Source organism: Manis pentadactyla, chromosome 2 (assembly GCF_030020395.1).
Source record: "Manis pentadactyla isolate mManPen7 chromosome 2, mManPen7.hap1, whole genome shotgun sequence".
Lineage (NCBI taxonomy): Eukaryota > Metazoa > Chordata > Mammalia > Pholidota > Manidae > Manis > Manis pentadactyla.
In genome coordinates, this window is record NC_080020.1 from 100,846,474 (window position 1) to 100,860,655 (window position 14,182).

General features: G+C 40.8%; 1 protein-coding gene across 6 annotated transcripts in view; it reads right to left on the bottom strand.

Annotated features, from left to right (window-relative positions):
• Positions 1-14,182, bottom strand: part of SNX18 (sorting nexin 18) — a 120,784-nt gene continuing 106,602 nt past the window's right edge. For 5 of the 6 annotated variants that reach the window (XR_005027721.2, XR_005027720.2, XR_005027723.2 and 2 more), the window contains 2 exons: positions 13,200-13,479; positions 1-1,132 (listed from right to left, as the gene is read on the bottom strand). Coding sequence is in view for 1 of the 6 variants with exons in the window: in XM_036900367.2 (XP_036756262.2) it covers positions 13,472-13,479 (8 nt within the window). In the remaining 5 variants the exon portion in view is untranslated. The remainder of the gene's footprint in view (positions 1,133-13,199; positions 13,480-14,182) is intronic. The other variant, XM_036900365.2, reaches the window with a different exon arrangement.

Below are 14,182 nucleotides of genomic sequence, written 5' to 3' on the forward strand. Positions count from 1 at the left end.
TTCTCTTTGGGCTTCCATGACAGCTTCATGTTTTTATTTTGAGACTCGGCAGACAGTGGGGTACATGTGTGGGTGCACACATGCACAGAAACAGCAAGGATTTATCGGAGTCATACAGTAGAGAATGAAAAGCCCACACACACTTAAACCACCTTTTCCACCTGATCCCCATGATTTAATTTGCAGAGCAGAATCATGTTGAGGCCTCCAAATGCCAACATCTCTGAGCTCAGAGTTAAATGGCAACATGCTGCAGGTGTTCATTTCTGAGGTGCTCTGCTGCCAATACTGATTCAAAAATGGATGCATCAGTTTCTTCTGCTTATTCCATGGTAAGAGATGCAATAAGTTTCATCCTTAGGATTCTCTTTGAGTTATCCCTGGGTTTGCAAAGATTCCATAAGTTCTAGTGGAGCTGGCCTCCTTACCACCAAGATGAACAACTGTTCTTGACCATGGATATTGGGACTTAAAGATTCCTCCAGGGGCTTAGCTATTTAACTGGTGAATGTCCATGAATCAGGAAGAGAAATGAATAGCTAGTGAACTGGCAATGGCCTTAAATGAGCCCTCAACATACAGGAGCAACTCATCTCTCTTTCTTCTTTTGCCCATTCATTTATTCATTCAACAAATTTTCTCCCAATGGATCGAGAAACCCACAATCTAGTGGGAGAGACATTAAAGCTTGAGTCATTATTACATAATATATATATTTAAGATGCTTGCAATGCAAGCAACAGAATATCTGGCTCAATCAGGCCCAAATAAGGAAGGAAATCTATTGGCTCATAAGATTGAAAACTCACAATGAGGGTTTACCTCAGATAAACTCCCTCTCAGTAGCTTGGTCACTGGGTTTCTCTTCCATTTCTCTATGGCTATGTTCTAAGGCAGGCTCCCCTCAGAGTCCAGACACCGCCGTAAGCAGCTCCCAGTGCTACATGTGTCCTGGTTCAGATCCAGCCAGAAGAGACAGTGTCTTTGCCCAGCAATCCTGGGAAGTGTCTGGAACTCAGTCTGGTTCAGGGGTGGCACAGATGGCCTAAGTTGAGCTAATCAATCACATGATCAGAAGATAGTCACATGGTCCACTGCAGAGGCAGGTGTGGGCTGCGGTTCCTAAATGGAACTGAGAGTGAGGAAAGGGAAGAAAGAGGTATTAAGAAATGTCAATTACAGGGTGAGGGCTTTGACAGTGGTACTAACATGACACAGGGGAGCAGTCCTCCTCAGCCTGAGTAGGCCCAGGGTTTGCTATGGGCGCAAACCAGGCAAAGGGAAGGGCTTTGAATTGATCACCTCTGGAACACATTTCTGGGTACTAGAGCTGGATGCTGCCCTCAGAAAGTGATGAAGGAATGAAATTAACATCTACAAATAGAAGTCTAGGAGCAGACCTATGCCAGGACCCTTGAGGCTGTATGTTGGAAGTGTCTATCTGTCTCCTATATTTTCAAAGCAAAAGGTGAAAATACTGAATGTGTGTTGAGAGCTGCTCATAAGAAGGTCTGGTTCCAAAGGCTGTGTACTACCAGACAACTTCATCCAGACAAAGTTCAGGCTGGATTCCCACGAATCTGGACTTTCTCTTTCTCTTTGAGTCTTAGCTCTAGCATTCATTCACTGTGCCCTCGGGCAAGTCACTTAACCTCACCAATTAACCTTTCATCTTTAAAATTTGTCTAATAGCAATTTCTTCCCAGAAAGTGATTGTGAAAATCTGAAATAATACCACAAAGTGCCCAGCACACAGTAGGCATTGAGCAACTGTGACTATTGTCATTTAAATGGGGCTGCCTCTTAGGGATGTTGCGAGGTCAGAAGAGGAATGTGCACGTGCTGGAAGTGCCTGGCATTAGGCAAGATCTAAGCAGCAGACATAAACATCAGGGAAGGATGGTGTCAGGCACATGCTGACGTCACTGGAGTCTGCTCATTCATGGTTGTTCCCAGAGTCCCCTGAACCTGGGCGTTCTAGACAGCAGATCCCCCTCTCCTGGGAAAGGCTTTATTTCAGAGGAGTAATGTCTGGTTCAAGGTAATAGACTCACTTTAGAGAGGAACAAACTTTTTACTCAAAATTACCCACACTTTACTCAAAATTAGAGTAAATTAGCAGCAGAGGAGACAACAAGAAAGTGAAAACACCACTATGTCGAGAGCTCCGGCTGCAGCTTTGGACAGTTCAGCGCACCCTGGAGGAAGACGGGCTGCCTTTGGCTGGGGCTGGGATGACAGTTTGTGCCAGGGCCACCTCAACCCTGAGGAAGGAAGCATTACATGCAGTGGGCATGAGAGAGAGAGAGATCAGTGCCAACAGCTGCAGCAGCAGGGACACATTTTGTGGCTTTGAAGCATAGCTGTAATAGCTCGGTGGCATCTGTCCTCAGTGGGAGCTGTTACATCAGGCCCGACACAAATATCACCACCAAAGCCTTAGAGGAGGGAAGCTGAGTGCAGGGGTCTCCTGGTAGCTGAGGGCCACACCGGAGAACACATGTGGCCATCCCCTCAGACGCCCATGAACAGCTGGGGGGCTTCTGCAGGGTTGACTGGGGAAAGGGTGAGACAAACTGTCTGGGTTACTCTAATTTCGCCCTAGAGTGGTGTGCCAAGGAACCTTGGGTTAACAGTTCCTGGACACTACACAGTCATTTCAATTCATTTCAAAGTTAAATCACCAGAAGCACATACATTGCACTGAAGCTTCAAGAAACCATGACTTAATGTCATAGTTTTGCCTTTTGCCAGAGATAATGAAAATGTTTGCTAATATACCTTAAAACTTCCTATAATGACAATTTTTATTATGTTTTAAAACTGTATGTAAACAGCTCTCTTAATTACTTTCTCTGAATATGCTAGGAATGTTTATCTTGTGTTGAACTGACACACTTTCTTCCTCCCTTCCTTTCTTCCTTTTATTCCTTCTTATTTCTTTTAAATGAGAGCTGAATCATTTATTAAATTTCTCTTCCTCTTTGACCACTAGGACAGTAAGAGTGAAAGGTGTGTATAATTGGAAGAAATTTGCTGTATATAGGTTTTATGGTAAAACTACCTCCCACGCCTCTCTGCTTCAACACAGCTCTTATTCTGGGTGTTTTGGTTATCACTGTTATTTTTAGTATTATTCTATCTTAATGTGTCTTTCTGGTAAGTCACCTAAAATACTTGTTGGTATTAGTTGAAATTTAATAAATGCATAACTGCTGACAGAGTACATAAAAATGTAATCTTTCCGACAACAGAGAACTCTTTCTTTTAAACATATCATTTTTCTCTTAGGCACTCAAAGTTGAGAATAATGCTGCCTTTTCTTTTTTCAACATATTTTCATCTGAGGCAATTCTTTGTTCTGTCAAATAGATTTATTTTCTTTATCAGAGAGAAATGTGGGCAAAAGAAAGTGATCTCATTGCATGATTCCTGACACAATACCCAGGACTGCGTAAAATTTGGTCTTACAAATGACTTAAGAAACCTTTTTGTTTTTGAACACCTGTTCAAAGAAACCTTGTTTGAAAGAGTCCACTGTGGTTAATTTTCTAGTGGCAAGACAGACAGGCTTTTGTCCTGATCTTTATGTTAATGTTGAACAGAAAAGGCTGGTGTTCAGTTTCCTTTCCATGTTGTAATTTTTTTAAAAAGATAAAGCAGTATTAAATTATAAAATGTACTTCTTGGAGTCAGTACATTTCTATTTGGAGACAGACACAGATCAGTGTACAATTCAAAAGCTTTCCCTAAGTGAACACACAACAAAGATCAAGAAACAAAATTTACCAGCACCCCAGGCACTGCCCTCTTGCCTTCCCCAGTCACATCTCCCCAAAATGTAAGCATAACCATGCTTTCTGACATCACTGATTATTGCATTGCCTGTTCTAAAAGTCTGTATAAATGTCATCATTCACTGTGTCCTTTCTGTGTCCTTTCCATGAGATTCACCTTGTTGCTATAGGCAGCAATTCATTTTTATTGCTCTGTACTAGTATTTCATTATACAAAATAGCACAAGTCATGTACCCATTCTCCTGCTGATTTCCACTTGGGTTTTTAGAGTTTTTGGCTCTTATAGTATATACTGCTGTGAATATTCTTATATGTGTCTTTTAGTGAATGTATGTAGGCATTTCTTTCATGGACATACCTAGTTGTTCTGGATCATAGGTTTCATATATGGTCAACTTTAGTAGATACTATAAAACCTATTTTACTAGGCACTGGAAAATGTGCCAATTACCATACTCATTAGCAGTATATGAGAGTTCCATTTGCTACACTTCCTTGTTAGCACTTGTTATTGTCAGTCTTTGTAATGTTAGTCATTCTGGCGATTGTGAAGGAAGGTGACCTCTTATGTTTGTGGCTATTTGAATAGGCTTCTTTATGAAATGCTTGTTCAAGTCTTTCATCCATTCTTTTACCCTTCAACTACATCATGAAAATATTTTCCTTTGTTTTCTTTAGATTTATTTGTTTTTTACATTTAGGCCAGCAGTTCATATAGAATTGTATATGGGGTCCAGGTTAAGATTTTTTTCCATATAGGTCTACAAGTGGCACAGCTTGCTTATCACAAAGACCATCGTTTTGCCACTGTGCTGCAGTGTTACTTTTGTCATTAATATCAGTTGTTCATATGTGTGTGGATCTGTTTCTGGACTTTTTAATATGATCTATGTGTCCTCCTTTCACAAACTAATGTTATTTTGATTTGGAACATTGGTCTCTAATACCTGACACTCTGGAATGCCTGACTGCAAGTTGCCCTGTAGCCTTGGCCTGAAGGTCTGAGAAAGTGAAACCAATTAATACAGAAAATCCAGTCTATTACAATTAGAATGAGGAGTAGAGATTATTTCACCAAATTCTCTCTCTCTTTTTTTTAAATGACCTACCCAAGAGTGCTGGTTATCTTCTATTTACCTAGCCAAATCCACTGTCCATCCTTCTCCACTCCTGGAGGTCTCCACTATCAATGGGCTTTCTCACTTTCTGACTTCTGGTTCTGCTTAAGGGGGATATTGATTGGAAGATGGAGGGAAGTGAGGTCAGATATTATTTCTTTACCTTTACCTACCTCCCTGTAGGTTGACTGATTCTCTCCATGAACAGTTATGACTCCTGATAGGCAGCTTTTTCCATACAGCCCTTTTCTTGCAGATACCAATGACCAATCATTTCTTTTGTCCCAGGCCTGAGGTGTTGACAGTATCCCACTATTATTACCCCCAGGATACCACATCACAATTCTGATACTATGACTAGAGGCATCCATGTGCCAGACAGGAGAATTGGAGACAGGACCCAAAGAAGGGTCAAAGAGCACATGCCATCCATCTCTTGATGAAGGTTCCTAGAAGATAACATGTGACACCTCTGCTCAGATTTCATTGGCCAGAACTTGGTTGCTTGGCCACACCTAGCTGTAAAGAAACATTCTAGATACCTAAGTGCCAAGCTAGAAATCTTATAAGCTAAGAATATTACTAGGGATGGCAAGCAGTGTGCCACCCATGCCGTTTAATATGTATTAAACATGTGGTTATTAAACTTGTTTTCAGGGCCACTCTGGGCCACTCACTATTCTGAGATATGGAGATGAATAATGCATGGCCCAGTCCCATATAATTCAGGACACTGATCTCTTTGTCCAACAACTAACTATGTTGGATTAAAAACTCTAGGCATTAAAGATTCAAGAGTGCATAAGACAGTGCTCCTGCCTTCAGACAGATGACCATGAAAGCATACCTCTGCTGTTCCTCTTTGTAAGTTACCCAAGGAAGATGTGGTGGGGAATAGAAGAGGGGAACTCTTCTCTGAAGGAAGACACAAAGTTTCCCATGTGGACAGGGACTGACCTTCCTAGCTCAGAATCAGCATGAGTAAGACACAGGGCATAAAACTACAGAGTTTCAAGGGAGCAGCAAGGATTCCTGGGAGCCTAAGAACATAAGCCACATGAGGAGAGTGGGTAAAAATGAGGCTAGACAAGTCCACCGTGGCAGAGGAAGGCAGGACAGACCCTGTGTGCCAAGCACGGGAATTTGATGAATGCCTCCCTTACCCCACTTTCCAATCTCTTCTTCTGTATGTGCCTATAGGGGCTTCCAATAAGTCACAAATGAATGATAATGTCATATCAGGAAGTACATCAAACTAAGGCTCAGGTTACATCCTGCAAGAAATTTACCAGAGATCTGAATCTTAGAATTTCAGCCTCCTTCTTGGCTTGAACAATCTGATGGAATTCTGGAATAACTTGCTTGGGTGGGCTTATTCCCAACCTTGGGAAGAAAGGCAAGCAGGAAAGAAGAGGGGGTCAGGAGCACTCTAATCCCATCCAACATTTAAAATGGTTCCACATAGTTTGTTTTGCAATAAAAACACATTTAAAATGAAAATAGTTTTTTCCTCTTTCCCTCAAATATATTCTGGGAAAGCAGAGGAAGAGGAAGAATGACTATAAAGGAGGGAGCATTACACATTTTTATGAGCATCTACTATGTGCTAGACATTTTTCTACTGCTAGGGCTCTAGTAGCAAACAAGAGTGTCCCTGGTGTCTCTAAGGAGTTTGTATGCTAAAAGCAGGGAAAAGAATTTAATGTGCTTATTACCTAAAATATTTTCATATTACATTTTATAGTACTGAACTGCTATGAAGTGGAGAGAAGATAATATGGTGAAGAACGACTGAAGACTGTTCAGTCAGGGTATAACAGTCTCTCTGAGAAGTGACATTTAAGTTAAGACTTTGTATTAGTTTCCTGTTGCTGCTGTAAGATATTACCAGAAAGTTAATGACTTAAAACAACATCACAAACTTATTATCTCACAGTTCTGGAGGTCAGAAGTCCAACATAGCTTTCACTAAGTGAAAATCAAGTTGTTAGTGGGCTTCATTTCTTCTGGAAGCTCTAGTGAGAACCTATCCCTTGCCTTTTCCAGCTTTTAGAGGCTGCCTGCATTCCTTAACTGTGGCCCTCTTTCCCTGACTTCAAAGCTAGCAGAGTAGCATCCTCAAATTTCTCTCTGATTCTGACACTCTCTCTCCTGTGTCTGTCCTACCCTTACCAGGACCCTTGCCATTACATAGGACCTACCCAAATAATCCAGGCAATTCTTCCCATCACAAGATCCTTAATCACATCTGCAAAGTCCCTTATGCCATGTAAGGTAACATTTCACAGGTTCCAAGGATTAGGATGTGGGCATCATTGAGGACTGTTCAGCTTGTCACAGACCCAAATGGCGAAACAAAGTCAGCCACATGCAGATCATAGGGAAGAGAGTTCCACGCAGAAGGAAGAGCAAGTGCAAAGGTCCTCAGGTGCAAATAAACATAGCATTTTTAAGAGACAGAAACTTGGAAACAAGACCACATCGTCAGCATCTAGTTTTCTCTGATGGAGTTTAGAAAGGAGGCTTATCTGTGGACGTTTCACATCTAGGAATCAGACAGAGCAAAGCAAAGCATCTTGGTCAGAAAACACAGCTGGCACATATTTGCATGCAGATATTCTTACTTTCCAGCCTGTCCTTGACACTTTGCCAAATTTTTCAAAATCTTACATTCTATTTAAAAAACAAATCGAGTGCCATTTTAATACCTTTGAAAACTTTTATTGGAAATACTCATCTTTTGATTCGATGTTGGAACCCATCAGCACTGATTTTTTTTAAATGTCCCACCATTTATTATTCTCTACCAGCAGATAAAATCTACAGCTGGAGGGAAGTAGAATATTAAGAATGAAATGGCATTTAAGGGAAGGTTTCAAGTGTCTAGAAAACAGATGTTTCTTTTTTTTATGTGAATATGTGGTTTAAAAAAAATAAAAGCCTGCAGTTTAAATAGTGAAGTAAAAGAAGTCAAACTGTATTTTACAAGTCCCCCAGAATATATGGTTTCAATATTCCAGTTCAGCAGGATGGTAGGTTCAGGAGGTCAAAACTGAAGTTCTCCAAAATTTGCTTTTTTGTTGAACATTATCCCAACACTGTAAACTGCAATATTCTTTCCCTCAAATAAAAAGTCTTTTTTATCTGTGAATTTCTCCAGTTTTAGTGAACCTAACTACCTACTGGAACATTACAGTATACATTCTAACAATAGCCACCACCACCATTATAATAGTTCATGGATCTGATGTTGTTACTACATCAGAAAGGTAGACCAATGCTGTGAGGACCCCCAGGAGACTCGGCCATACCCTGCAGCATGCTGTCACCTCCTGGCGGCTCAGTGGATGGTACAAAGGATCCATAGGAGTCAGTGGCACATGAAGATATTCAGAAACAGAGCAATCAAACTTACTGCTGCGTCAGAAAGTGATGGGCTCCTGGGGTCCACTCCCAAGAGACAAACTCAGCCCTCCTGGGCTGCTATTCATTATGAAGTGGCAGCCCACTGTTTTTGTTTTCTTTTTATGTTCTTTACTTGTTAATTTTAATACTCCTAATATCTTTAGCATAAATTCTTGTTAACAATAATTTGTAAAAGACCACCATTCCCAATGTATGCTTCTCAAAGGAACAACTATTAACTGCTTATTTTGAGTCTTCTCATCATTGTCTTTGTTTAGAATAAAGTGTAATATTGTATCAGATCCTAATACATCATATCTGTTTTCTCCTTGTGAGTGGTTTACACTGTACACATAGTTGGACAATTTGTATTTTTCATTTCGTTCAGCACCCTGGGTGACCTTCCATGGTAGGAAATCAGCAAGTGCTAATGAAGAATGGCAGACCTCAGGGTTTTTCTGTGGTTCATTGCTTGTGTTTGAAGAAGAATGTTACTGAAATGTGTTCAGATGATGGTTTTCAAGAGACAGGAATCCATTGTGTATGTAACTGACTTCATCTCAAATGACTGTTTTGTATGACTTTGCTTTGAACATTAGTATATTATTTTCTTTATAGTAGCATCTGAGATAATTAAAGGACTTTGAAATGTCACCTTCATTCTCATCTCAACTCATGAACAGAACTCACAAATGGCTTTCAAATTTGTCATTTCAACAAATATCCATTTTGACAGCTGAGGCCAAGTAATTTCTCTAAGAGAATATGTTATAAAATGAGATCCAACTTGGATCCATTATCATAAATTATGAAAAAAAGGTGTCATCATGCTTGTGATTTACAAGAGAATTAGAAAAAATTAGTATGAATATTTTTGTGTATATCTTGTAAGGTGATAATTTACTTTGCTTTTAGGGCTTATAAAAACAGAACAAACTCTCCTAGTTGTATTTGATGATTACCTCTTCAAAGAGGTACACCAGTGCTTTTAATTAGGGATTGAATTAATATTTCATCAAAATCACACAAAACATGGGTTTGAAAAGTGATGAATCTATGTTAATCTCCAAAAAGATGATGAATTTTCCCTTTTCCCTTGTAAGCAAAGCCACCTCCGGTCTGCCCTCTGTGCTCTGAAGAGGTACCCTGATTCCCCATGGGAGACACATCCCTGGAGACACATCCCCGAATACACAGAACGACAGAATTTGTATTAGTTTAATTTGTTAGGACCTGGCCTCGGAACTTTCTTATGACAAATTAATAAATCTCTGTCCTGGGATATATCACACTCTCCTAAACATGAAAAACCTAGAACAAGCTCTTTTTTTCTTGCTACCAGCAGCAGCTCCATCTAAGCAAGATATTTTCTATGATATATGACATGTGGGCTTTATCATCAAGGAGAATTGTTTCGTTGTATTTTGTTTTTTAACAGCTTTTTTGAGATATAATTCACATGCCATACAGTTCATGCACACTGGGTTTTTAGTTCGTTTCTCAACTTCCCTAGGCCTTAATCTTTTTATCTGTAGTTTGGGAATAATAATAGTATGACTCACTGGTTTGTTGTGCAGATTAAGTGCATGTGCTCCATCTATTCCATGGCACCCAGTAAAAATGGAATAATAAAAGCATAATTGTCAGAATAAAAAGATTTCATTTTTACACACTCAACTTTGCCATTGAATTTTAGTCCTGCTGATTTATGGTAATCCTGCCATATATTATGATTTGACATGATTTGATTTGATGGCAGGATAAGTAAAACTATGGAAATCCTAATCCTGTCAATTTATGGTAATTTCAGGTACAAAATTTAGCTCAATTCAGTACCTTATCTGTCTCTTTAGTCAATGGGAGATTCTGCCCATCCCGTGCCGTGTGATAGCACTGGGTTCTGCAGAGACCGGAGATTTTGAAAAATTTGGCAAAGTGTCAAGGATAGGCTGGAAAGTAAGAATATCCACATGCAAACATTTGACAGCTGTGTTTTCTGACCAAGATGCTCTGCTCTGCTCTGATTCCTAGATGTGACACATCCACAGACAAGCCTCCTTTCTGAACTCCATCAGAGAAAACTAGATGCTGGTAATGTGGCCTTGTTTCCATATTTCTGTCCCTTAAAAGTGCTATGCTTATTTGCACCTGAGGGCCTTTGCACTTGGTCTTTCTTCTGCTTGGAATTCTCTTCTGTACGATCTGCATGTGGTTGACTTAGTTTCGCCATTTGGGTCTCTAACAAGCTGAATGGCCCCCGATGATGCCTACATCCTAATCCTTGGAACCTGTGAAATGTTACCTTACATGGCATAAGGGACTTTGCAGATGTGATGGTCTTTTACACATTATTAAGAAGAATTTATGCTAAAGATATTAGAGATATTAAAATTTAACAAGTAAAGAAAACTAGGTGCACATTGTGCCTAGTTTGCATGCCCTGGTGCTGCTGCTCGGAGACTCACCTCCCTTCTCTTGGGATGAGCAGTGCAAGGAGAGGAGCGATTTCGGCAGTCTGGATGGCTCCTCTGCCATCTCAGGCCCAGAGCTGCTTTCTGCCAGCTCTGCTGCCCTCCAGTGACTGGCGGAGCCAGGCCCTCTGCAGGCCCTCTGTCAATGGGCCCAGACAGGAAATGGGGCAAAGGAAGGCTCACTCTTACCCTCCACTCCAGATGCTAGCCCCTTGCAGCACCCCATGGCAGTAGAGGGGGAAGCAGGGCACTGCACCCCGCTTTTCTCCTCTCTCCAAACTCTCTCTACTCCCAAGTCATATTCAGATTGATTGGACAGCAGAAGAAACCAGACTCTTTTTTCTACTGTTTCCATGAATACCCCCATAGTCCCCTCAGCCCTGGGCAACCGGAGGTCTGAATGGTAGGTGACCTTGCAGAAGAAAAATGGAACAGTCCATGCAGGTTGATGTGTCTGGCTAGTCACTGCAGCCAGGCACAGTCCACCTCGATCTATATCCCTAAAGTCTAATCTTACTTCATCACCAAAAAAAAAAGGAAGAAAGAGATTCTCTATTTCATTCACTAGGTGCAGGATTTTTACTTATTTTTCTCTCTTGGAATGTGGAATCTGAAGGGCTTACAGCTCTTTGTCCTTGCTTCTTGCTTTCATTCTTTGGTCTCTGATACCCTATAGATGAAGTGCTGCCCTACATGGTATATGTGGGTTAAATAATGCCCCCAACACAAAATTTACATGTGGCAGTCCTACCCCTAGTACCTCAGAATGTGACCTTATTTGCGAATAGGGGCATTGCAGGTGTAATCAGTTAAGATGGGGTTATACCATTTGGGTGGGCCCCTATTTCAGGATGACTGGTGTTCATATATAAAGGGGAAATTTTGACACAGAATATATACAGGGACATAAAAGACAAGATTAGGATGATGCTTCTGTAAGCCAGGGAACACCAAAGATTGCCAGTCTGTCAGAAGCTAGGGCAGAGAACTGGAACTGGAACAGATTCTCTCTCAGAGCCCTCAGAAGGAACCGACTCTACTGACACCATGAGCCCAGCCTTCTCGCTTCCAGAAATGAGACAATACGTTTCTGATGTGTAAGCTTCCCCGTTGGTGTGGTCCTTTGTTACAGCAGCCCGAGGAACCTAATACACAGGGCATATTGTGTTGTCTCTCCAGCCTGCCACTGCTCCGAGAAAACTCGCTCCCTTCCTCCCCACCCAACACAGGAGCAGCCTGTTAAGCAACATGACACCGCCCCTCACTAGAGTTCATTGAGAACTTGCATTTGAGACCAGAAAGCAAGTCTCTGTGACTGAGGCTAAAAAAATATAAAACTTGGCAATTGCCAGCAACTGTGTTTTCCATAACAGAAAGAAAGCCAGTCTACCACAGGACAAAGCAGGCTCCCAGGAGGCAGAGGCAGGGCTGGGAGTGGGAGTTGGCGGCCTTCCCAGCCCTGCTGTATTGGTGCCCACAGCCCCAGCTCTATCGGGACCCGTCTGTGACTTGAGTTCCAGGAGACTGGAATGGCTGTGGACAAATTCCTCTTTTTGCACAAGCTATTTTATACAAGGTTTGTGGCACTTAACAACTGACTCGCATTTCTAGTTAATATATTCTCCAAAACTCACACACTCTTATTTTAACAGTTAGTGGAAGATTGCTGCTCAGAGTGACTATGTTCTTATCTGACATGGGTGCAGGATCTAGAAAAGAGCCTTAATGAAAATTAAACTTAAAAACACATATAGAAAAAAATTTATAAAAAGTTTTATTGAAACATTCTTTCTTCATCGAAACTGTAAGCCATCATGAAGAGCAAGAAATTAGATGAATTTCTTTATCTTTTAGATTAAAACCAAAATAATTCAGTAGCAGGCAACTTTTATCTTTCATTAAAATATTGGAAGGTTTGTTAACGTATAGGTGTAACAGAGTTCCTTCATTAATTAATCATCTGCAGAGTTGATTGGAATGTCTGTGAAAGAGTCATTTCAACTATTTATTATGTTTTCATTAGCTTTATTTTCAAATATATTAACCCTGTGATAAGTTTCAAATGTGTGGCACTTTGCCTAAGAAAATATTTGCTATTTAGATAAAGTATTAACAATAAGGTCTTTTCCTGTCTGCCCATTACCACATTTTATAAAATCTCAGAAAAGAATTAGTTTTCATTCTGATTTATCTACTCCTTAATGGCTTCTAATATGTCTAGAGATATAATCCCAGAGGCTACAAGCTTTCTGTCAGAAAAGAACAAGCAAATGAAATTTGATGTTGGAGATGAAGAAATAAATTCTGCAAACCTTATGCTATTTTGCATGCTAATATTAGCATTATGTTGCTGCTAACCATTTATCCTGGGACTTAGTGGCTTAAAACAGCACTACATATTTATTACCTTACATGAGTTCTGAAGTCAGGATCTCAGCAGTGGCTTAGACAGATAACTCTGTCTCAAAGTCTTGCATGAGGCTGCAGCCAAGATGTCAGCCAGGGTTATCACCATCTGAAGATTTGATTGGGGCTAAAACATTCACTTCTGTGCAGTCTTCCCCACATGGCTGGCAAATCCGATGCTGGACATGGTCAGCAAGCCTCAGTCCTCACCATGTAGACCTCCTCACAGTGCTGTTTAAATGTCTTCATGACATGACACTGCTTCACCCAGAGTCAGTAATCTAAGAGAGAGCAAAGGTAGATGCTACAATTTCTTTGTAACCTAGCCTTGGGTGCCACACTCTGTCATTTCTAAACTATCCTATTGATTACACAGGTGAGCCCTATCAGTGTTCAAAGGTGAGAATACTAGGGGGCAAAAATAATTTGGGGTCTCCAAGTATCTTGGAGGTTTCCCACGTTGAGTATCCATGAGAGAAAAATTTATGTAAAAAGGTACAGAAAATGTTTTCTAAAATGAATATATTTTTTAAAATATTTTTAAAATTATTAATAGGGTCATAGAACTCTAGAATCAGGAAGAAACTTGAACATTATCCAGTCTAACTTGGCCATGGAGATTGAGACCCTGAAAGGTGATAATACTTTTCCCACTTCACAGAGCAAATTAGTGACTGAATCAAGAATAGGATAAGGTCCCTTCACTCCTGGTTAGAACCAGTTTTGGATAGCCTGGCTTGGAAATCAACATCTTTTCCAACCTCCTAACATTGTGCCTTCTTGTGCAGAGGCTGAGAAACCCAAACATTGTGATTCCCAAACTCTCACGCAGCTAGGGTTCTGACATGATTTAGGCTCAGGCAACCAGAGCGCTGGTGTGAGATATGGAAATTAGGAGTGATGGACAAAATGGGCTGCTGGGCCATGTGCTTCTGTTGGCACAGGTGGCCTGAGAGGAGCTGCTTGCTGTGGCAGAGGTGGCTG